This window comes from Ptiloglossa arizonensis, chromosome 1 (genome assembly GCF_051014685.1).
Source record: "Ptiloglossa arizonensis isolate GNS036 chromosome 1, iyPtiAriz1_principal, whole genome shotgun sequence".
NCBI lineage: Eukaryota > Metazoa > Arthropoda > Insecta > Hymenoptera > Colletidae > Ptiloglossa > Ptiloglossa arizonensis.
In genome coordinates this window covers 21,963,840-21,988,190 of record NC_135048.1, presented here as the reverse complement: position 1 = coordinate 21,988,190, position 24,351 = coordinate 21,963,840, and the positions used below count along the sequence as shown (strand labels likewise).

Below are 24,351 nucleotides of genomic sequence, written 5' to 3'. Positions count from 1 at the left end.
CTCAGCAAGGGCGACATACGGATGTTCCGTGCACGTGCGCGCACGCTGCGTACGGAGGGGTGACAGAGAGAAGAATAGAGAGAACTAGAGAGAGCTAGAGAGAGCTAGAGAGAGCTAGAGAGAGCTAGAGAGAGAGAGACAGACAGAGAGAGAGAGCGAGAACTAAAGAGAGCTAGAAAGAGCGCTATAAAGAGCTAGAGAGAGCTAAAGAGAGCTACAGAGAAAAGAGAGAGATTTAGAGTGAATTAGAGAAAGAAGAAGAGAGCTAAAGAGAGCTAGAGAGAGCTAAATAGAGCTAAATAGAGCTACAGAGAAGAGAGAGAGATTTAGAGTGAATTAGAGAAAGAAGAAGAGAGCTAAAGAGAGCTAGAGAGAGCTAAGTAGAGCTAAATAGAGCTACAGAGAAAAGAGAGAGATTTAGAGTGAATTAGAGAAAGAAGAAGAGAGTTAAAGAGAGTTAGAGAGGGAAGAGAGAGAATAAGAGAGAGAGCTAGAGAGAGAGAGAAAGCTAGGTAGAGAGCAAGAGAGTTCGATAGAGGGAGAGGGGGAGAGAGATAGAGCTGACTATAGAGGAAGAGAGGGAGAGGGAGAGTAAGAGAGGGAGGGGCGAAGAAAAGAAAAAGCGGAAGGGAGTCGTTAATCGGTTGGGGTTCGATCCAACGCCGCTACTCGGCATCTGCCGAGTTCGAATATCCACCAGCAGCCCTTCCGCGCCTCTTTTTCAGACTGTCAGCTTTGGAAGGAAGGGTTGCCAACCAAGAGGTCTGAGTACACAGTGAAAAGGGAAGGGGGTGCCGCGCGCTCGCGTTACCCTTCCTTTCTCCACCCCTGTCTGCACACGCATGCAGAAACTGGCCAAGCGTGTGTGGGCTCTTCTTTTCCGCGATATCGCATGCACAACGAGCCACCGGTCGCGCGAGCGCGAGCGAGAGCGAGCGAGCGGATAATCTAGCGGGGATCATTTATATGCATGTATGTAGATGTTACCGGCGAAAGAATTTTATTAAATTGTCCTTTATTTTCCGGCGCAACTGTCTCGCCGCGTTTCGATGCCATCGATACACGTTCCAGTCGCGAAATCGATACACTCTCGTGTACAAATAATCGAGCAACATTATATTATCCGGTTGGAAATTTCGTGCAACGGGTATACAATGTATAGACAAATTTCGACGAATTTGAAAATTACAATTTGAAATATACATCGTCGAATCACGCGTTCCACTTTGAACGGGTAAAAGCTCATTCGAGTCATCGTCGATCGAATAAACATTGGAAATAGATTGTTGTACTTCAGACTTACGTGTGTAAATCTGGTGTATCTTTAAGCGGGGTTCGAAGAGCGATCTTTGTTTCAATAGATCCACGATGTTCCGGTGTACATTTTCCCAGACATTGTACTTTCTATTTAACGACGTTTTTCTCACAAACGTGTTCGATACATTTTTGCACTTTCTCCCTTAATCGACAATTTAACGCGTTTCAAAACTTTAAAAAAAAAAAAAAAGAAAAAAAAAATAGTTTCACGATTTCAAATACTCGTCTCGCGACTTTTGAAACGCATCTCGATGCCAATTTCGAACACTTCGCGTTCCGCGGTCGCCCGTTGCGAATAATTCCGTAACGTTGAAAGTTAAAAGTAACGAATCGTTGGAACATCGAGTCGTCGCACGGTGCCCAGAAACGGGTGCAAAGTGCGTTTCATTTCGATCCATCCAGTCGCGTTTCATCTTAATTTTCGTCGAGCACGCCTCCTCGATGTTCCCGGCGTTCGCGGGGATGATAATTACGCAATTCACGTTACGAAGAGCGCAGCACGAAATCATACCAATTACCCAAGGAATTACGCCTTTGTGGGATTCCGTGAATCGCTCTAATTACTTCTGCCGACGGCTATTTAAAAAAATTTCAAGTAGAAACACATAGGATCCGGTCCATCGCGCGACGGCGGAAGAAAGAAAGAAAGAAAGAAAGAAAGAAAAAAGAAAAAAGAAGGAGAAGAGGAAGAAAAAAAATGGAACGGGGCGGCGGCGGCGGTGGTGGTGGTGGTGGTGGTGGTATCCTTCCTTCATTCGCTCTCGAGTGTACTTTCCCGTGGAAACACCGATGCTCGCGGGTGCACTGTGACATGTGCGACGCGTACACTTGTCCGCGGGCACACAAAGAACGATCCACGCGTGCACACGGAAAGCGCACCGAAAACCCTTGCAACGCGTGCGTGTAGACACACGCGAGAATCTATTGTTCGTTCGGCTGAAGCACAAGCACCAGGGATGACAACCGAAGGGGGGTATCTATGTATGTATGTACGTATGTATGTATGTTGTAGATCGTTTTTTCTCTCTCCTTTCGCGGTGCTTGCTAGATACGCACGATCGAAACCGATGGAAATGAAATACCTCGAATATCACGGAAACGCCGCGTTTATAGACGTCTCTCCCTCCCACCCTCCTCTTTGAGCTGAAAGCACGTTTAAATCAGAAGTTTCACTTTTAAGCGTTCAAAACCTTTTCTACTTCTTACTACATTTTCGATCCAGATTGCACGGAAAAATTAACAAAGATTACATTCAATCGGGAACCAAATAGGCGACTTGTGTACGCATTTTCGATTTCGGTTGCACGAAAATTTACAAGGATTGCGTTCAATCGTAAATTAAATAGGCGATGTGTGCACGCATTTTCGATTTCGGTTGCACGAAAATTAACGAAGATTGCATTCAATCGTAAATTAAACAGGTGGTGTGTACGTACGCTCTTTGGCGTACGTTGTCACGTTTTTATTCTACGAATATAATTCGTGTCGTTGAAATATTTCAATTTGTTGCACAAGGAATCGTCTACTTTGCTATAATTATATTTTTCATTGTATATTTACAAGAGAACTATTAAAATGAATCGAAACACGACCTCGTTGGGACGATTTTTAATTATACAGAATTGAAAGTTTCTCCGGAACGATTGTACAACGTGCGATTGAAAATAGTTCCAGTAAGATCGTGTTTGGGTTAATTTTCATTTGGAGAGCGTCGCCGATCCTTAATAATCCTTATGGTAATAGTCTCGCGAAGATACAATGGCGTTTGTACAAAGTTTCAATTTTCAACGATGAATGAAGTTCGATCCGGTGTACGCCAATGATCGAGAAGGACGACGATCGCTCGATTGCATCTACGCGGGGTGAAACTGTTGCGTGAGGTTATTTTTGTCGAATTTATCACGAGAGAGAATACGAACGTTTATATGGACGATTGAGAGATTATAAGTTCAAGTATCGATTAGGCTACAGATCCAAATTGACGATAGTGTATGGGATACGTGAGGTCGAGAGATAGTAATACGATTGTGGAATCGAGAGATCGAGAGAAAGAGAGTGTGCACGTGTGACGAATGGTTATATTTTTTGTGTTACTCTCTTTGTTAATAAACCTGTATATAGAAATAAATTGTGTTCTCCCGTTGTGGAATTAATCTCGTATCCCAACAACTGTTTCTTTGACTCAGGATTTACTATTTATCGAGAAAGAAACTGTGTTAATAAACCAGTATATAGAAAAAAAAAATTGTGTTCTCCCATTGTGAAATTAATCTCGTACCTCAACAACTGTTTCTTCGATATCGACCGTAATCGTTCGAGAAAACTTATCGAACAGTATAGTATTAGGTTAGTCGATAAGTTTTGTCGTTCGATAAAACTCATTGAACTGTACTACCATGAACAGTACTACATTGAACGTGTACTATAATAAACAGTACCACATTGAACGTGTACTATAATGAACAGTACCACAATGAACAGTACTACATTGAACGTGTACTATAATGAACAGTACCACATTGAACAGTACTACATTGAACGTGTACTATAATGAACAGTACCACATTGAACAGTACTACATTGAACGTGTACTATAATGAACAGTACCACATTGAACAGTACTACATTGAACGTGTACTATAATGAACAGTACCACCTTGAACAGTACTACATTGAACGTGTACTATAATGAACAGTACCACATTGAATAGTACTACATTGAACGTGTACTATAATGAACAGAACTACATTGAACAGTACCACATTGAACAGTACCACATTGAACAGTACTACAATGAACAGTACTACAATGAACAGTACTACAGTGAACAGTACCACATTGAACAGTACTACATTGAACAGTACCACATTGAACAGTACCACGCTGAACAGTACTACAATGAACAGTACCACATTGAACAGTACTGTTCAATAAGTTTTATCGAACAACCTATTACTATGTACTGCGTCTTTTCTTCGGTTAGCGACCCTCGCCGGTTTCGATGGTTCTAACGCAACGGTATCGTCACGGACCAAAATTTCGTCCGTCTGACCACGGGGAAGAAAGAAAGTGAGAACGATTCTCGCGGCTCGAGAATTCTCGCGCACCGATTTGCCGGCCGGACGACATCGAGCCGACGCAAAAATCGTGGGCGTTAAGCGCGGCGGAACGCTTCAAGACCCACGCATACTTGTTTTGACAGCTGTAACACGATCTTTATTGGTGTGTCCGTTTATCGACGGGCACCGTTCGTTCTAACGTAACAGGAATCGTATAACGTAGATGTGCACGCCGGTGGCGTGCGAGCAATCGATAGCGGGGTTCGCCTTCGCGCGCGTATAATAACGCGCGCTCGTAAAATCGAACGGGGAAAGAGGAGAAAGAAAAGAAGAAATAAGAAAACAAAGAAATAATAATAATAAGAATATTAATAACAATAATATTAATAATAATAATAATAATAATAATATTGTTTCTCCGAAAATCGTCGACGACCGCGCGCGCGTGTAACGGCGTCGCAATAAAATACAAGCGTCGAGGGTTGAGAAAGTGGAGGGGTGGTTCTTCGAACCCTATACAGAGAGAGCTCGGTGATGCTCGTCGACCCTCGTTATTCAATCGAAACAGAGCATTACTCATTTATTGTCTCGCCCTTGCATCGTGTTATTCTTGCTCGACGACACACGAGGATTTCGTTTGCCGATTGCAACACTTGCGACGCACTTTGCGACGACAACCGCGTACGCAGCCAAACATTCGCCGAGTACGTGCGTGTAATCGACAATTAAAGGGGACGATCGAACGACGATGAAAAATTAACTTCGTGCTTCTGTCAACCTTGGTCAGAGACGGGCTAAATTCGATTCGAATACCAGACACGGAACAAAAGTAACGCACAGGGAATTGTTCGTGACGTTTGTTCCATTAAATCGGTGTTTCCCCCTTGCTCTCGGACCGAGAGTGTAATATTGTTGAATATGTTATTTTCAGATATGTTTTCGTTTATTACGAAAGAAGGAATTTGTATCGAATGTAACGGGGTCGAGTATTACAGTTGAGAAATAACTATTTAGAGCGCGTCGTGGCACATCGGTTGGGAAACACTGAATTAATTTGGGTACACGTTCAGGTAAATTATTAAATATTTATTCGTTAAAATTGAAACGTTGCTACGGACACTTTTGTGGCCACTGTCGTGTTACTATTTACCTTAAAATGTTATCGAGTTTGTTGAGGTTTGAATTGTGTCGTACGTTAATTATTTATTCGTTAATAAGGTTTCTAATTCTGGAAGTTTCATTGGAAAGTTCAACTGGACAGTTCAAAAACTCTGGCTAATCTATTGGCAATGCTTTCGCGGAGATGTAGCGAAAGATAAAAAAAATGTGGACTTTCATTGAGCAAAGATTCGATCTTGCGTGAATTTATTATTATCGGTATCAATTGTCCACCGTAGATGACAAAAAATTGACTTAGCAGCCACTTACCCGAGATGAGAAGCGAGCATTTATCCAAGGATTATTGTTGTATAATACTTATCTCTGTTTGACGAATGACAACTAAAAAAATATTTTTATCTTCGATTTGTCGTTAGAAATGTTGGATCTGAATAAAAATACTGATCCTGTATTGTTACGTTTGGATCTACTGGCACTGAAAACGTTTCGTTTTCTTGTAGACATAAATTTACGGAGAAAAATTATTTTTACATTGTAGAATCTTTATTTATTCTTGTTATCAAAAGTTTTTTTTTTGAAAGAGTACTATATCCGGTTTAAATGTACACGCTATATTTTGCTCTTTTTAAAAGAAAAAAGTGATCTTATAATCTCTGCTATTAATCATTTGAAAAAATAGTTTCGTTATCGTGTTTCTCCTTCCTAACTCTCTGATATCTTTAATAGGCTCATAAATAAACTGTGTACAACATTGTAATCGGAGATTGTAAACGGACGCACATTGTATATATTTAGAGTAGAGCAGTATCAACGATTTTACGACGAATGATATTGAGCTACGTAAATCCTAGAACTCCTATTCGACTTTAAGAACATTCAATGTAACACGTTTTTTTTATTTATATATATATATATATATATATATATAAACCGATATATATATATATATATATATATATATATATATATATATATAAATAATTGTAGAGAATTCTTGACGTAGTATTACGTATTTTATTATACCTCTTATCTCAAAAGGCAAAGGCTACGATAAATAGCATTCGATATACGAATGTCTTCGATTACGTAACAAATAATCTCTTTTTCTTTTAGCATCCAGCACTCAAAGCTATATACTAATAAATCAAGTCAATGCTACTCATAGGAGCAACAATGCAAGAACTTGACAAATTTGATTTCTTAAAAAATACTTCATTCTATAGTATTATAAAATGTTACATTTACTCCCTTTGTTCTTTAATTAATTCAAAAACTATTTACTTAAATACAAACACAAAATCGATTAATAAATTCTCTTCCTTTACTCTATCATATGTAAACGAGAATTGTCCGCTAACAATTCGATATTAAATAGTCAATATTAACCAGTCATTGAACGCATTCTTAGATTGTTCTTAATTAAATTTAAAATTACATCTTAACCTTTACGATCATGCGTGTGCTTGTAACGAATAATGTTGAATCGTGCAGAAAATCTACAAAGATTAACTTTTACGTTTCTCGATAAAAAAAAAGGTAATTTCAGTTGCAACAGTTTTCGTATTTTAATTTCAATCTATTTTATAAATATACGTTGCTTCGAATAATTAGATACCGAGCAGTATTATGACCGAAACGGACGAATATACGCGAAGTGAATAATATTTGAAATGGGCAAAGTTGAAAGGGAGAAAACGATATCGATTTTCTTCGCTGCAAGTGCGCTCGATGAAAGGTGGTCGGAAACGAAGAACCGGGCACGGCAAAACGTAACAATAAATCGACTTCCGGTGGTACGCGTGCGCCGTCGGAAGTGCGTTTAACTGCTGGTTACACGTACGCGTTGGGTTCATTACGTTCAAGGTTTATAGTGTACGTTAAACGAGCGAATGTTCCGTCCGTGAACAATGTAAGGAAAGTAAAAAAAACATAAAGACGAAATAAAAGCTCTGCAATTACACACAGCGTTATAATATTCACGAAACGAGCTTTCGAGTTCACCCGACCAAATGTGAATATTTTGGAAATCAATGAATTAAGTAGAATTACGTTCGTTGCGATAAATTAACTTTTATTTACCAAAAAAAAAAAAAAAACCCGACCATGATTCCCGATATTGGAAAACATACGAGCAATAATTTTAACAAAACAATTCGATAGATTTCGATCTAAAATCGATACGATAGTTCGAATTAAATTCATTTTCACGTTTAAAGAGTGCATTCGATTCCTTCCTACTGGTGCGGCTGTAACGATAATTTCCTGAATTTTCACACGCAATTATCTACGTCCCGTTGTTTTCAAACGCGAAAGTAGTCACGAAAGTTATTAAAGCATCGTCAATCATGACGAATAATTATGTAAAAACTCTTACACCGTCGCGAGCGTTACGCGCGACAAACAACGAGCAATAATACGTTCTGTTGTACGACTGCAGGGTATTATTAATAGTCTCGAGCGAAACGAGTTTAATGTCACGTGCCTCGCGTTAGCACGTGCGTGCCGTTTTTACGCGTCCACACAAGTAGCCCGAGCGCGTAATCCCGCGTTGGTATTGGCGGACGACAATTATATTTTTTTTTTTTTTTTTTTTTTAACGAATTTGCGGCCGTAGCGATTTTGCCCTAATTTAACATATTTTTTTCCGATTTTTTCAAAAGACACTTTTGTGTAAAAAATAGTATGCAGATCGAAGAAGCTCGACAAAATAATGTGCTTTCGGTAATTTTAGAATTTTAGAATTTTAGAATTTTCATCGCGGAGAAATTTTGTCAAGTTGTACGAAAATTTGCAGATATACGAAAATTTCTCTAATAGAGAAAAAATTAAAATTATTATTGCTTCTTATATTTACTTCAATTATTATTGTACATGTATTGACATTTTTCTAAGAGAGAAAGAGGCAAAATTATTACCACGCCCTGTATTTGCGCCAATTATTATCACAGATACGCGAAAATTTCTCTAAGAAACAAAAAAGAAAAAAAAAACAAAATTATTACAAATCAAACGAACCCGAACAGTTGTGGGAATAATTCCGTTTCGCCTATCCGGGCTCGTCGCGATCGAAAAGAATCCGTGACTCGTGAGACGGGAGTAAAAGAAATACGAACACGCTCGTTCTTTTTAAAACGATGCAATCGTGCAGTTTCCAACGATCTACAAGTTTATATTCATATGCCCGGCAACATGGACGCGCAGGTGGCAATCTCCTGGACCTGATTGCCAATTAAAGTTTAACGACTTTAACAGCTACATACCGCGCTCGTGGTCGCGCCTGTATACTCAGACGATTAAGGACGAGCTTGAATGGGAAATGCCCCGTTTCGTTTAAATCTTCTCGAGTCAGCGTTCCCATCGCTAAAAATACGGCCCATTGATCGTTGTACGATCAAGCTCACTCCGTGATCTCACAGCATTTTAACACCTTCCCGGCCGGTATAGCACCGCAGGAATATATACACGTAGAACGTACAGCCAATGAGATTAGTATCTTTACGAAAGGGAAACAAGTAATAATAACAAAGTAAATAATAAATTTGCACGTCTTTCCTGTTAAGGTCAAGATACAGAAGAGATATCCAGTACTGTTTAGCGCGCAATCTATACGTGACGCCAGTGTGACGCCAACGGTCATTAGAATGTTAAACACTGAGAAAACACGGAGACCGGAAACGGGTCGAAGCGTTCCCATTAGTTCTCGTTTCATTATCTATTGAAATCGCGCTTCTGCGACTCAACACGAGAAATTTTCACGTGAGTATAATTAGCCTCGGCTCATTAAATTGCTATGTTGTTAACATGCATCGTACCGTGTCATGGAAAAATGCAGATTATGCGGACTGCCCGTAAACTGTTGGTCACGTAAATGTATTCCCCTGTAATAAATAACGATAGTTTATTCTTTGCGCTTTCCTTGGTAAAAAAAAAAAAAGAAGCTGGAATGCGAACGTAAGACTAATAATTAAATTTATATCGCGCAAACACCGCGAGGAATTATCGTTCGAGAAGTATCCAAATAATTGTCACTTTTCGTATAACATAAGAAGAAACTCTTGTACGTTCTTCGGCAAAATGTAAAAAATTGTAACAAATAGTTCATTCGCACGGTTCAAAAACCATCAACTATAATTTTGCGTAACTGACAGATTGTGTTGTAATTGTGTTGTAACACCCGTTGATCTTTGATATACGGCTTGGAATTATAACCAAGATTCAACATCGTCGCTATCTTTTAAATTTATAACTTGCATTTATATCGAAACTCGGTGATCTTTCGCAAAATTTGTACACTAAACCGTCACGTTGCCTTGGTTAATCGTTTTTGAACGTACCACTAATTTTTCAATTCGATGTTCATAATTTGTATGGTTCATTGATGCAACACGCTCTCAAAATTTTTCGTTCGAAGTCGGTGTTAACTCTTCGGGGCACGGTGGGTTAAGAAATGCCCCACCTTTTTAATACCCTGGTATGCACAATGGGATATTTTTCAACCCACCGTGAGAAAATAAAATAACTTCGTACAAGTTGCACGGTGAGACTGTTAATACTCCATCTCGTGAATAAATATCTAATCGATCTATTATTTTTTAATTTCAATTACTTTGTATCGTTTCACGTATTTAGCAACAAATTGCAGGGTGAAACTGTTAATACTCCATCTCAGAAATAAACATCTAATCTATTTTCTAATTTCAATTATTTTGTATCGTTTCACGCGTTTAGCCACAAATTGCAGGGTGAAACTGTTAATACTCCATCCTATAATTACACAAATAATCAATCTATTTTTAATTTTAATTATTTTGTATCGTTTCGCGCGTTTAGCAAGAAATTGCAGGGTGAGAATGTTAATACTCCATCTCATGAATAAATAATTGATCGATCTATTTTTAATTTTAATTATTTTGTATCGTTTCGCGCGTTTAAGAACAAATTGCAGGGTGAGACCGTTAGTACTCCGTTCTCATGAATAAACATCCAATTAATCCATTTTTTAATTATAGTTATTTTGTATCGTTTCGCGCGTTTAGCAACCGTGCCTGAAAGAGTTAAACGCGACGTCGGTGTTTTGCACGGTAGCCGAGAGACGTCGGATTAACAGTATCATTTCCTTGGCGAGCGGAAGTTTCGTGGCGGTCGTATGCAGCTCGTACAGATGCAACACGTTCATGTATACGAGGTGTGCAACGGCGAATAGATCGTGCGCCCGGCCCGAACAAAAATGCTTCTTATCGCGTCGAGCTCGCCGTAGCGAGTGGCACTCGGTCCAAGGCTTATCGTTATGCAGCGCCTTTCTTTCCAGCTCACGAATCCATTAAACTATCTGACGCGTAAAGAGCCACCAAGATAAAGATCCACGCATCTGCACCGTGGTACCCGTGTACGCGTTCAATTTATACTATCTTTTAACGATTAATTATTGCTCCGTGACTTCCGCGTGCGCGATACATTACGTTATGCAATGCAGAATTATCATGCCCATAAATAATACGCGAACGTGTATATAGATACCGCGTGCACGGGGTGAGCCGCTTAACATTCGAACCTGAAACGCCTCTATTGCTTGCGCGATACGAGAAATCGTGGGTGGTGAAAACGCTTTTTCCTCGACGGACGACGTTATGCGATTAAGTTCGCTCCGTAAAGTTACGCGGATTCATTATCGCGTAAGTTCCGTTTGAAATGAAAATTACAATACTCGTTTTTCTATTTATCGTCGGGTTAACATTTTTCTTGACTCTCGAACTACACGGAGTTGAGGTAACGAACGTACACGTATTTCGAAAGAGCGTAGGTAACTTAATTTTGTGGATAAATACAGTTTGGTGCGCCTCCGTTGTTACGGAATTGTTCCGTACAGTTGGCAAAATTTTAAAAAGTACAAAGGAGAAAGACAAAACGAAATACGTACAAAAGTACAGAACTGTATTGAAACACAATGGTACGGAAGTTTTCGTCAGAGAGTTTTATTTGCGTATCTTTCGTGTACACGCGTACCCACCGATACATTTTTATCCGAGCGGGGCACAAATTACTTAAAACACGAGTGTTCCAACCGCCTCGGTTTTTCACCGACCCTACCGACTCCTTATTCTTCGCAACGTTGGCTCCAAATTTACGTACTCCGAACCGTGCTATTTATTGGCCACGTTTCGCATGAAAAACATAACCTTCGTATTTCCTGACACGCGCGAGTCGTTCGCATAATCGTGTACACCGCGATACGTTTACCACGGAATATTTACACGGTTCAGTTTCTTCGTGTTCTTAAGTCCCTTAATATTCTCCTCCAAATATCCCGTGTCCAAAAGTATTTACAAACATGCAGGTGTGCGGAGCGACGGTGCCCGTACACATGTGCGAGGGGATTTGCACGCGCGTCGCACGACGGGCGCGCATTAGCGGGCGCATGCGCGTGAACCCGCAGGAACGCGAAACAAGGAAGAGGAGCAATGAAAAAGACGACGAAAAAGGGAGAAACAAAGCGAAAGGGAAGAGCAATGGCACACACGGTTACATGCGCGCGCGCTCACCAACGGCACACACCGAGGTGACGTAAGCGCTGATTACGCGTCGCTGCAACGAGCGCAACGCCGAGGCTGCAACGAGCGTTGCATGTATAACGTTCGCAGAATGCGGCAATGCGTCCCCCACTCTGACCTCCTCCGCGACCATCGTCTCTCCACACACACCCCCTCCCCTCCTCTTCCCCTTCCCGGTGCTACCGTTTGCCCGCGTGTGTTGGTTGTACACGGAGACGCGTGTCTGCGTGCGCGTATGAAGGACGAGGCCTTCAAGTACGAACGTACCGTACGTATGAGCACGAGCAACGTGTCGGCGAAGATCATCAGCTGACAACAGAAGCCGAGCGAAACAGGAAGCGCGTTCGCGGGTTCGAACAGTTCCAGCGGGTAAAAGGGGCAATGAAAAAATCGGAAAACGAAAGGGAGCGATATTGAAAAGACAATCCGGTCGCAGAGGGGATTTATTCGCTAATTTTTTTCGCCGTTGCTAGGCGATTTCCTTTAAGTAACTCCGAGCGTGGAAAATAAAAAAAAAGGTCGCGTGTACCGATGTATGCCACCGGTATCATTGATTTTATAACAAGTTAATCCAAACGTACAGTCGTATGTTTATTTGCACAGAGTGTACAGTTCACCTATTTTTTTTTTTTTTTTTGTCAAAGGTGAAATTTTTCTTTATTGGCAATTGGATTTCCATCCTACGGATCCGGAGTTAATTGAGGTTCCTGGTAACGAGACTCGAATAAAGTTGCACGAAAATTTCTCCAAGGGCAAAAGGCAAAATATTATCGCACCGAAAGCGGAAGAATAAGCAAAAGAGGAAAAGGTGTCACAGGTTCGGGGAAATTCTTCCAAAAGAGGTGCGACAGCATATTTCAAAGGGGAATTGATAAACGGTGAAAATATGCGAGCGCCAAAAGCAGATTACAGAGAAAGAAGGGAACGGAAGATCTTGGCTGCTTATTATTCTGTACAAAGTACAGAAAAAAAATGAAACGTGCACTCGTGTAAATACACCTTACTGAAATGTTAAAGACAGGACGAGAAGCAAATCATTATGATCGAGACATTCCAACAACTCGGTGTAATTTTTTTTATTAACACAACCTTGCAGTCTTCGACGAACGTGTGAAAAATACGCAATGAACGTCATCCAAGCTACCGTAATATTTTGTCCTTTAATAAACAAGGATATATTTGATATCCTTGTCGCTCTAAAATAAGAAACTCTTCAACTAGCGATCGAAACAGAAATATACAAATATATATAAAGAGCTATCCAAAATACACAATACGAACCAAAAGTAACTCTTCTCGTTAAAGTAAATATACATTCAACGTAAGTCGAATTAAATTGCGTTTTTTTTTTGTTTTTTTTTTGTTAACATCGCTAACACTACGACTTCGATGCAGTTCACGTTCAGATGCTCGATAATGAAACACGCGAGGTCGAGATTTACAAGTTTCTCGGTCGCACAGATGCGTACACCGCCAATCTTCGAACCAAATTGATCTCGAAAACGAAAACTGCTATCGATAAAAAAAAAAAAATGTACTCTATACTTTCGACGTATTTTTTCAAAAGGAATTACCGTCTATACGGGCTCGTTTCGAAAGAAACGATTCATCTAGACCGCGGTGCAAACGTTACTTTCCTCGAAACTCGATTCACTACCGTGGATTACGTTTCTCCTGTGCCGGTAGAATAAATAAACGAGAGTAAAAGGATCCACCGTCACGAATTACGTCCTCGTACAATGCAGCGTGTGTCCATTTTCGAGCGAACGGGAAGCTCTCTCGCCTCGACCCTAGATACGAAGAATTACTCCAGTTTTCTCCAGGTGGTTGATCCTTTTATTCTCGCTACACCTTCCAGCATTTCCCACGATCACCGACAAGTCCGATTTAACGCCGACGGCGAACACAGGTTTCCTGCGGCTCGTTCGACTTCCTGCAATAGCGTGCGCATCTTTCACGTACACGAAAAGAATTCGGAGCGGACGTAAAAATGGCGGCGGGTAACAGCTGCCACCTTGACCTCGCTCAATGGTTACTTCGCAACACGAAGAAATCGTACACTCGAGGGTTTCGTTTCCGGACTAGTTCTTTCTTATAGAATCTTGCGCAACGACCACGTTCGACCGTTGCTCGATGACAAACGAAAAATCCTCGACTACGATTTTCAATCGCGTGAATACCGCCAAGAGTGGAAAAACTGTCGAGTTCTGCTTAAGAAATACGGCTAACCTTCGAATCTCGATTCTCCGCTCGTAAAGAAACTCTATTATCGAACCGAATAAAAAGTGTTCCCATTTTTTTCCCTCAAGGGAATACAAAGTAGTGAACTGATATTCACGCTTCCTTTTTTAATAGCCGCAACGGAGGTCAATTATTTAATTATGCGCGCACGCGTGAAATTGAAACATGATCACTCGTCGTGGGTACTTCTCGTCCGATTCGATAATACTCGCTCGATACCGTGCAACGAAAATTAAACAAAATAAAATATATTGACGGACGTTCACCGGTTATCGATCGGTTAAATAATTGTACGAACAACTAACGAAGATTTTTTTCGTCCGTTTACCCGGATGAACTTCCATTCGCGTAAAACTTGATTCGTAGTCGATAAATAAACTGTTGCCCGTTATACGAATAAAATGGTGTCCGACACCGTTGTCCAACAGTTGTAAATAACATCCTTTCGGTGCATCAGACCGTCCCGTTAATATTTCAAATGAACAGAGTTACTGCCCCACCCGGTATAACAGATTAATGGCACTAAATGTTGTGATAAATGCTCCAGCTGGAAACTGATTAATCCAAGTGTCCGGAAGCTGTCGCGCGAACGTTCAGTTAGGATAACAAGACGCGTGCAAACGAGCAGAAATTTGTCTTGCCGCTTGACAAATTTATAACGGCTTTGGCTAAGCGTATTATTAAGTTATCGTTAATTTGACAGCTCTGGACCACCTACTTAATTGAGCAACGTCTCTCCTCCGCCGTGATACTTATTCCGTTCCGAACAAGCTACACGAAAGCGTAACCTCGGGCACACGCATAGCGTGCCCCGAGTTGCAATCGTTGCAACGTTACCTACAACCTCTCGAAAGATTACCCTATTCGATGCTAGGAAGCCATTACCATTCACTCGTCCTTGGCTCGAAGGGCATCCTCTAACGCGGAGCCGGTAAAACGTATAAAAAGTAGACTTTCTCGTTAGAAACTACGTTTACTCCGAGCGAAATTACGGGAAAATTGAAGTAACGTTAGAGAGTAAATTGGACGATTACTCGTTAGAAATCTTTTCATCCGAGTACAGAATGATAAATACCCGTTGAACCTCGATCGGTCGAATTAAAAGAAACGACACGGTTCCAACGAGAGAATTTTCATTTAATTTTGAAAATTTTTTACAAATGTAACGTAACGTTACGAATGAACGCGGAAATTGAATTTTTAACGTTCACGAAAAAATATAAAGAAAATTTTAAATACTCGTCCGGTGTAGTTGAAAGTTGTCTTCGTACGTCCATTGAAAATGAAACTCGAGAAGAAACACGTGTAACGACTGACATTACGTGTGCGACAACTACGCGCGAAATTGGCGCTTACAACCTGGAAACGACAAACACGTATATAATCGAGTCGATTCGAGTACCTGTGCGCACCGAAACAGAGTATATTCGAAACACAAGAGAGAGAAAAGAAAATATACCACTACGGTACCAAGTGTGCATAGTAATGTTGCACAATGCTGATCTTATGGTCAAGGTTCAAGCCTTTAGACTCGAGTTATGTAACGCATCCGGACTCAAGTCCTTCACGTTGCAATTTACATTTCCGAAGTACCGTCGTATCGCGCATTGTGTACCCGTACTTGAAATCTACTACAGTTAAAAACACAATTTATCTTGCTTTCACTTGCTTCGGTTGGAAAACAAAAAATAAGAAAAGACTACATTCTAAAGAAACCAACTCCACTCGTTAAATTGAACAACCTGATACATAGAAACCAGTGAAACGAGAACAGTGAAGATCCTCTTAGAACGGTGAAATAAATCGCGTTTCAGTTACGTAAATTAAAAACAAAAATAAGCTATATATCGAATGGACGAACAATATCGCGATACGTATATAAAATGTCGTATGTTCATCACGGTATCGACATTTATAATTCATCGCGATAATATTCATAACATCCTCGTGTACCTTACTTCGGTCTATAAATATCAGTTAGATGGAATAGCTATTTCGAGTCGATCGATTCAAATCGTTGGAAACTATAACGGATATATCCTCGGAAACGATGTTTAATTCACCGACACGGACCCGCATAAATTAATCGCAACGATCGATTGGTAAAATAACTCTAAAATAATTTTTTGCGAGACGAACGTTCGGGGATAACGGGAACCGATATTTACTCAATTCTTATTCCGTGATAAATTGCGACGTTAATATTCGTATACGCGTGGATCGCCGAATTGAAAAAACAGTTCGAACGGAATTGGTTCCACAGTCCTGGAGTAAACGCGATTTCTCAAACTCTCGCGCGAAAAAGAGTCCCCGTGTGATGTACGGGCAATCGGTACAAGCGCGAAGGTCCTTAGCCTTAGAACACGGGGCCGGCTGGCAGGCGGCCGGTCGTCGTAGATATCTGGACAGGGTACGAGCCCGAGAGAAACCGAGCGCGAACGAGTGAAAGAGATAGAGAGAAAATGCGCGCGCGCGCGCGCGCGCACGCACGCGATCCATGGAAACAGAGGAAGCAACCGAAAAGAGACGGAAAGAAAAGGTCGGGTCTCGTGCAGCACAGAAACGGCGTGTCGGTGGCTGCGGCGGCAACCGCGGCCGCCTAAGCGAAGTTAGGTTTCAGTGCACAACACAAAGGGAAGGGACACGGGAAGAGGTACGAGGGTGGAGAGAAGGGGGGACGGTTAGGGGCGCCATTCGAGGGAGGGCTGTTGAACTTTCAGGGTCACTCCCGCGGGCCCCCAGCTTGCGAGAGAGAGCGAGAGAGGGGGAGAGCACGAGAGAGAAAAAGAGAGAGTGAGAGAGAGAGAGAGAGAGAAAGCGTGCTCGGAAAGAGGCGAGAAGAGGTAGCGGTAGAACGACGGTGGAGGAAGGGGAAGGAGAGAGCCGCCCCAACACGAAAACTCACTCCTAAACCGTCCCTAACGACGCGCCCTCTGGGCCACGGAATCGACGACCGACCCGTCGGGCCAATTCGTCGTCCCCGAGCCTCTATGCTCTCTGCTCCGGGACAGATAGAGTCTTGGGCAGCGGTGCAGCGGGCCGCGTAGGCCCCCGATGTAGTGCACGAAAGCATACGGAACCAGTTTTCGGTGCCGAGAAAGGACCGTTCTCCTGCGGGGCTCCACGAGAGAGCCTCTGACATGCAACGCACACGCGCGCACCGTCTCGAAACTGGCGTTCGCAACGATCCGGGGAAGGTAGTGAACTCTCAGGGCCGTCCCGCGGCTTTGCCGCGTCACGAGTGGAGTCCACGGCTCCCCGAAATATTGTTTTCGTTTCGAGTCGTGATTTCATCGAGAACCACGTACGCGCGTCGCGTCACTCGGCATTCGATGATTCCGTATTACTGTGCACGCACGGAAGATACGCTGACCGCGCTCCGTCTTTCGATCGACGATCCGTGTTCTACCAATCGGAAGTCGGAACGCGACTAGTGCTTCTTCCGTGCATCCGTGGCAATCTCGACAGAATCGCTTCGAGCCCGTGTACGCGCCGCTCGGTCCGAACGTTACGGCGTTTCACGGGTGGAAAAGAAGGGGCAAAGGGAGAGGAGAGAGAGCCTGCGTGGTGGTTCGCCCGTTGGCGTTTCACGAACGAATACCACCGAGAGATGTCCACTGCGTGCCCAATCGAAAGCGGGACGGTTATTGTTGCGTTTGACGCGCGCAGTCTGTCACGTGGTAAAAATAGATTATCGACCACAGAAGTTCGGCTACAGGGTGGAAATAAACTACAGACGCGAAGTTTAGAATTAAACGGACTATTTAATCGTTTAGAAATCGAACGCTGGGTATTTCTGAGAATATCGGTATCCGTAAATTTGTTAACTTTAAATCGCGTTTACAAAATTGGAGCGGACTACACCTTCGATCGAAACAACATTTTTGTATTTCACATTTTTTCGTACGCGCAATATTTGAGGTCGTTAAAAGGGGTTTAACGATTACAAAAGGATTTTATCGAAATCGTTCGATAAACGGAGTATTGTACTTCGGGAAGTGGTACGTCTGGTAAACTGTAACGTAAGTGTTTTAAATACTTTTATACGTTCCAAGTAAACGATTACTTTACGTTATTTCTAAGCGACGATTATCGCTTGTAAAATTTTACGAAACCTTTTACAAAATCGTAGAAATTCTACGCTAAACCGAAGCTATTCGTGGCTACGAATAATCCCTCGTACGAAGAGAATAGGGTTCTTTCATTCCTGTCGTCCTTTCCTTCTTCCAGTCCTTCGCCGAGAGTATAGACTGTGCCTAGACACTAGGCAGAACCGAGAGTCTGTGCAAGTAAAAAAGAAGGTGCACGAACAAGAGGCGCATCCGAGCCGACAAGGTGTGCGCCGCCTTGATCAAGCAGGATGGCAGGCCAGGAAACTAACTGTAGTTGGTGACTAACTTCAAACAGGATTCCACGAACATGCCGGAAATCGTTAACTCACGGAGCCATACGTGTACTTATGAACATTTGATTAGGACGGAACGTACAAGTAATTTAACGTGACTTTAGGTTTCAAATGTATAGGGTGTCCTGAAAAATTCGACCGAGCTCCATCATCGAAACAATTTCAAAACACGATGTTAAATGCGATAATACAAAATCGAACGATCTCTCGATACTCCTTAACCCCATACCTTATCATTATGTGCACCCGTACGTAGATCCGTACAGTTACAATCTTTTCCACGATTGAAATTAAAATTCTATATTTGTTAACGCACTGATCGAAGCAATTTTTTCTTCTATACAAAAAAATACAAATTGATTCTACAAAAGGTTTCGAGGTTTTAAAGTATAGATCAAAATATGCTGCTAGGTCATTCGAACAAACGTAATTGATCAATACGTAGCTATTCCGTACAAAAAATATCAAATGCACGATCTTACGCAATCCATTGCATTCCCAGCACGCTGTATACGGGGGGGAAAAAAAGAAAGAAAAAGAAATTTCTTTTTTCGAAGAATCTAGCACTCGTCAGCGGTCGAACGGTTAATTATCAGTCAACTGAATTACCAGTACAGGGAGCCCGTTAAATTATTAATCGACCAAGTAATTTATTTCCACTTCACCGCGCTATTCAACTTCTTGCCACGGCCCCGCATTTAGATTCCACGGAGCTTCCCTACTGTAAGAAACTGAAACGAAAACGGGCGGAAGACAGTGGCGGAGTGTACACAAGAGGAACCTAGGTTCAACGACCCGGTCTCTAGTACCTGTATCACATCAGGCTGACTCCTCTCCGACAGAGACGCGTACTTGTGCCTAACTGTGCGTACGAACACATCCTCTGCTCTCCTGGTCTCTACGCGCCGTCCACGTATTCCAATATGTGCGGGAAAACTAGTTTCGCGTGCAAATTACTCCTCTGGGATGTCGCGAGGTGTTTGCGTTGCAAAACGACCAAATTGATCCCCATTCCTGCGCGCGGCGTTTTTATACAATTCGCTCGTCTTGGCCGTGTAACCGGGCAACATAGTTGCTTATCTTGAAACGATTTTACGGTAATTTTCAGAGATACAAGAGAGCCGTATGTTCCGCGCACGTAATATTTACATACACTGTTAAGTGCATTATGATGTTACATCTCCGTCAGTGTATCAACTTAAAGTAAACGTACCCAGCAGTAATCAGTGCCCTCGATAATCGATCGTCCATTTTTTTTCATTTTTTTTTCTTTTACTTTCAATCGAACGTAACCAATATACAGGATGCGCTGATACACACACACACACGCATATACATATGATGGCTGAGAACGAAATAATTCCACATCTCGAAGTAAATGAAAATGATAAAATAGATTTTTTCTCTACCGAAAAAAAAAAAAACGATTATTAACGCAAGCTTCGTGGAGAATACGTTAACGTTTTCACTGATCTTGAAACGTAGAATTCTTTCACGATCGTGACACGCGTTTCGGCTTCAGCTTGTATATTTGTTGATTTATATACCACGGGTGTCAACAGTTTGATCGGTTTTGTTTATTTCGCGTGCAACGGATCGTAGTGTACCAACGTAATTGCTCGACGCAACGCAATAACAGAGTAATCAGATTAACGAGAGCACGATTACACGCACTAACGATTCTGGAGGGAATTAATGCCCGGGTTGAGGTTCGTACGTTACAAATGCCTTATCTGGGATCCATGTTTAATCGTCTATGCGGTAACGATTAACATTAGTTGCGCATTAATTCCTTCCACCGATAATACGTAATCGCGATATCACAATAATTAAAAAAAAAAAAAAGAAAGAAAGAAAAAGAAAAAGGCAAGAAAAGAAAAACAACTCGGGCGCTACATGGCAGGTAGTGTTAATTAAATTCCCGAGCGTCGTTTTTTCTGGTATGAATACATAAGTGACTCATTGATCGTCGGATCTTTCGTCGAACTCAGGCCGTGAAGCAAGGGGCACTGATCTTCAACTCGTTCAACAACACTGTGGCATTGCCTGAATGCCATGGTCAGTGACCGTGAGATCAAGAATTTAAATTCTACGCTGCTCGCCTACTCTTTCTTTCGCGTTTCATTGTCCAGAATTTTTTGACCGTAGGACAAGCTAAAAAAAGAAGAGAGAGAGAGAGAGAGAGCTGAATATATTCCAACGATTACAAGGTATGTTTTAAATAACCAACGAATAAGCGACAGTATCGTACGTGGTGATAAAAATATTCCATTCTCAAGAAATATCCAAGCTAATTCGGACAGAGAAAGTCTTGCTGGCATTTGTGTTAAAACTCCGTCGACTTTTATTAATAAATATACTTGTATTCAATGTTTCGAAAGCTGTCGCAAAAATAATTAAAAGGAAACGAATTGTGATAGAGTCGTTTGAAAATTACGAGAAGAATGTCCAAGGTGTCGCTGAAAACTATAGACAGTGGTGAGTTAGCGAAGAACATTGAAAAGAAAAATATGTCGAAAAAAAAATCGGAAGATACCAAATGTTCGTCCAGGTATAGTATCTTGATAATATGGAAGCGAGGGTTTGAAATAAGATAGATATAACTTTTGAAATAACAACGAAAAAAGAACAGTCTTCTCTGTCTTCCTATTCGACAATATACTTTTCTTGCAACACGGTAAAATTTTGTTCGAGAATACGTCTCGTTCTACGATAAAATGCGTACGTTTTAGAACGTACTCGTTCGAAAGATCCGAGCTCCCTTGTTATAAATCTCCTTTTCGAAACGCCGTGTGTGTAACCCCCCACCAACGTCCCCGTGGACGTGATAAAATTTTCTTTCCTATTTAGTGTATCATTTCTTCTACGTTCACACGCTCGCGCCACATCCTGAGAAAACATTTCCATTTCCTCTATTTCCTGTGTCTCGTTACTTAAAGCGTTTTTCATCCATCTGGTTTACGCGATAGGAACTCCGCTCTCGGGTTCGTTACATTTCTCGTTTGTTGTGTGCGCGTCGCGGTGACTTGCTCTGCTTTGAAACTCGACACCTCTTTCGCTAAACACCGGGGACTCCCCGTACGTGGGTAACGTAAACACAGGAGAGACTTATGCAGACAAATGTACGCGATACACACGCGGATGCGCGTATCAACACAAGGCGAAACGGACGACCCGTGAGAGGCAACAACCACCGTTGTCACTCGAAACTATTCGGGATAAAATACTACTTCCTCGATAAACTGTTCTCATAATTACAGGTATAGTTTTCCTTTCGTTATTTTCCTTGGTAAAAAGGGGAAATCTTTCGAACGAGCAGATCGCATCTGGATCATCAAGGCGGTTGGGAATTAACTGAAATTTTAACACGTTGCGATCGATATAAATCTTGAAACTCGACTCGTACGAACATGGCTGAACGACAACCCCAATGTATCGCAGTTTATTTGTATTCATTGACCGCTATAATTTGAACTCGAACACGTTGCAGAAAAAAAAAAGAAAAGAAAAGAAAAAGGCCTCCGTACGAAGTGCAATCTTTTGTAAGCAAAAATAATTTTTCTTTAATCGTTTACAATGTCGCGAAACATAACCTCAATAAAGCGTATAATGAGGCTGCGGCACGCGAAATGAGCGCAGTGTTTACGTGATAATAATCGCAAATATGTATATAAACAGTGTAAGCGTAAAAAAAAATTCATGTCGTTAAAATAGAAAAAAAGAAAAAAGAAAACCGAAAGAGTTAAAAACATGCGATGTATTAAAAGACGAAGAGACGATTGAAACGCAATTTTACGGAAATTAATTTTGAAACTTTATGCACAAACGATGGGGGGGAGGGGACCTCGATTGGAAAACGCTTGAAACAATTTTAAACGCGCGATAATAACTGTAATTGCTCGCCGCCCATGAGTTGTAAAACGCGAGTAATTCAAATGCGATGAAAGAGTGTCTGTGTCGTGTCGTTCCGTTTTGAGGTTCATCGCAGCTTTCCATTTCACACTACCATTGCCAAGAGGATTGAATTGTTCCTTGCATCAGACTTATCGGGAACGGGGAAGATAACGGCAAAAAAGATACATAAAGTAAACAAGGAAACAATATAAAGCGAAAAACACATTCTTTCTTCGCGAAAGAATTCGTCCAATTTGTGCATCAAGACGATTTTTAATATATTCGATTTAGGATTTCGACGGCGTGACGAACTGAATCGAAAGTAACAATATTTTTTTATTATTCTTTCTCGCTGTTATTTCTGTGCCAGTACGTAGCTCTTAAATAAAATATGGCAGTTTTTTTTTTTGCTCAAATATAAGCAAAAACGGTCGATTAGTTCTTTTTCTCAGCGATCTTCGAACATTTCAAATCGAAGCAGTCTACGGTTACGTTTATTGATATAACTTTTGCGAAATTAATAAATTTTTGCTTTCGTGACACTAACTTTGCTAAGGAATTGTAGCAATCGTATATACGGACTCGGTAAATTAGAAAATATAGAGTATATAGCTGTTCGTTTAAAAAAAGTCTTTTTACATGTTTTAAATCTTACATACAAAATAACGAGATGCGTACCCACGCTTCCCCTTATCGTTCAGCAATTGTTCCAACAGAGTCTTATCTCGAGGCACTGTGTGTATTGTGAGCAAATTTGAGAATTCATTTTGCTTTCACATAACAAATATTGTCCAAGTACTGTCGCAATGAAACTAAAAAAATTGATTGCTTCATTCATGTTTTAGAAGGTCAACCCGATGTTCCTTGACCTTTATATCAGGAACGGAAAAATAGTCTTAACCGCTTAGCTAAGAAATCTTTTGTTTCGAATTTAAATACCGTGTTCCAAATCGTCATTGTACTGTGAAATAATGACAATTTGCGAAAATATCTAAAGAAATCAAATATCAAAGAAATCATATATATATATATATATATAATTTTGAGCTACTTATAAATAAATCAACGAAGCGCATACACGCGCTCACAGCGACCTAGTTTTTCCCTTGTTAACGATTCACGTTGAACAGTAGTTAGTCAGCGCACCGGTATTCTTCAACCTTTCACGCATTATCATCATCGAGCTTGGCATTTACGCGACTTGTTGCATTGACCTACTCAGACTGCAGCCGATTAATGCTACGTTATTGTTTCCACGTTCGCTAGCCTCCCATGACGCGCACGCACAGCGTTCCGCAGATTTAGTAAACTGTGATTTTGAGTTACGCTTACCGGAGACTTTACTTTCAACGGGAATCAAGGTCCCGTCAAGGTCGCGGGAATAATCGACACCGCGACTCACGATATACCTTCTAAACACGTGACGAAAATACAGCTACGAGCTCTCCACCTCTATTCTATTGAAAATATTTCTCTATGGTGTATGAAAATTATCATCTATCGGTAAACGATTCCCAACGACCGTATGAAAAAGTAATGCGGGTCAAGGTAACGAAACGGATGCCTAAACAATTTTTCAACAGTACCGATCTACAACTCCTACATTCGAATACCACCTAACAAGGTTACATTATTACCGTCAAGTTCGAAGAAACTGCGAATAAAATTTCTAAAGTCCCGAACATTTATTAGGGTAATATATTTTCATCGTATTCGTGATTCCAATAATTCCCCTTTTATCGAACGATGAAAGTATTACAGAAAGTA

The 24,351-nt window shown here is 41.2% G+C and overlaps 1 protein-coding gene across 7 annotated transcripts in view; it reads right to left on the bottom strand.

Annotated features, from left to right (window-relative positions):
- Utx (Utx histone demethylase) overlaps positions 1-24,351 on the bottom strand; it is a 146,427-nt gene that overhangs the window by 94,993 nt on the left and 27,083 nt on the right. For 4 of the 7 annotated variants that reach the window (XM_076308822.1, XM_076308842.1, XM_076308832.1 and 1 more), the window contains one exon: positions 9,309-9,374. The exons of the other annotated variants lie outside the window; for them this stretch is intronic. In XM_076308822.1, the coding sequence (XP_076164937.1) occupies positions 9,309-9,374 (66 nt within the window). The remainder of the gene's footprint in view (positions 1-9,308; positions 9,375-24,351) is intronic. 7 annotated transcript variants of the gene reach the window in all.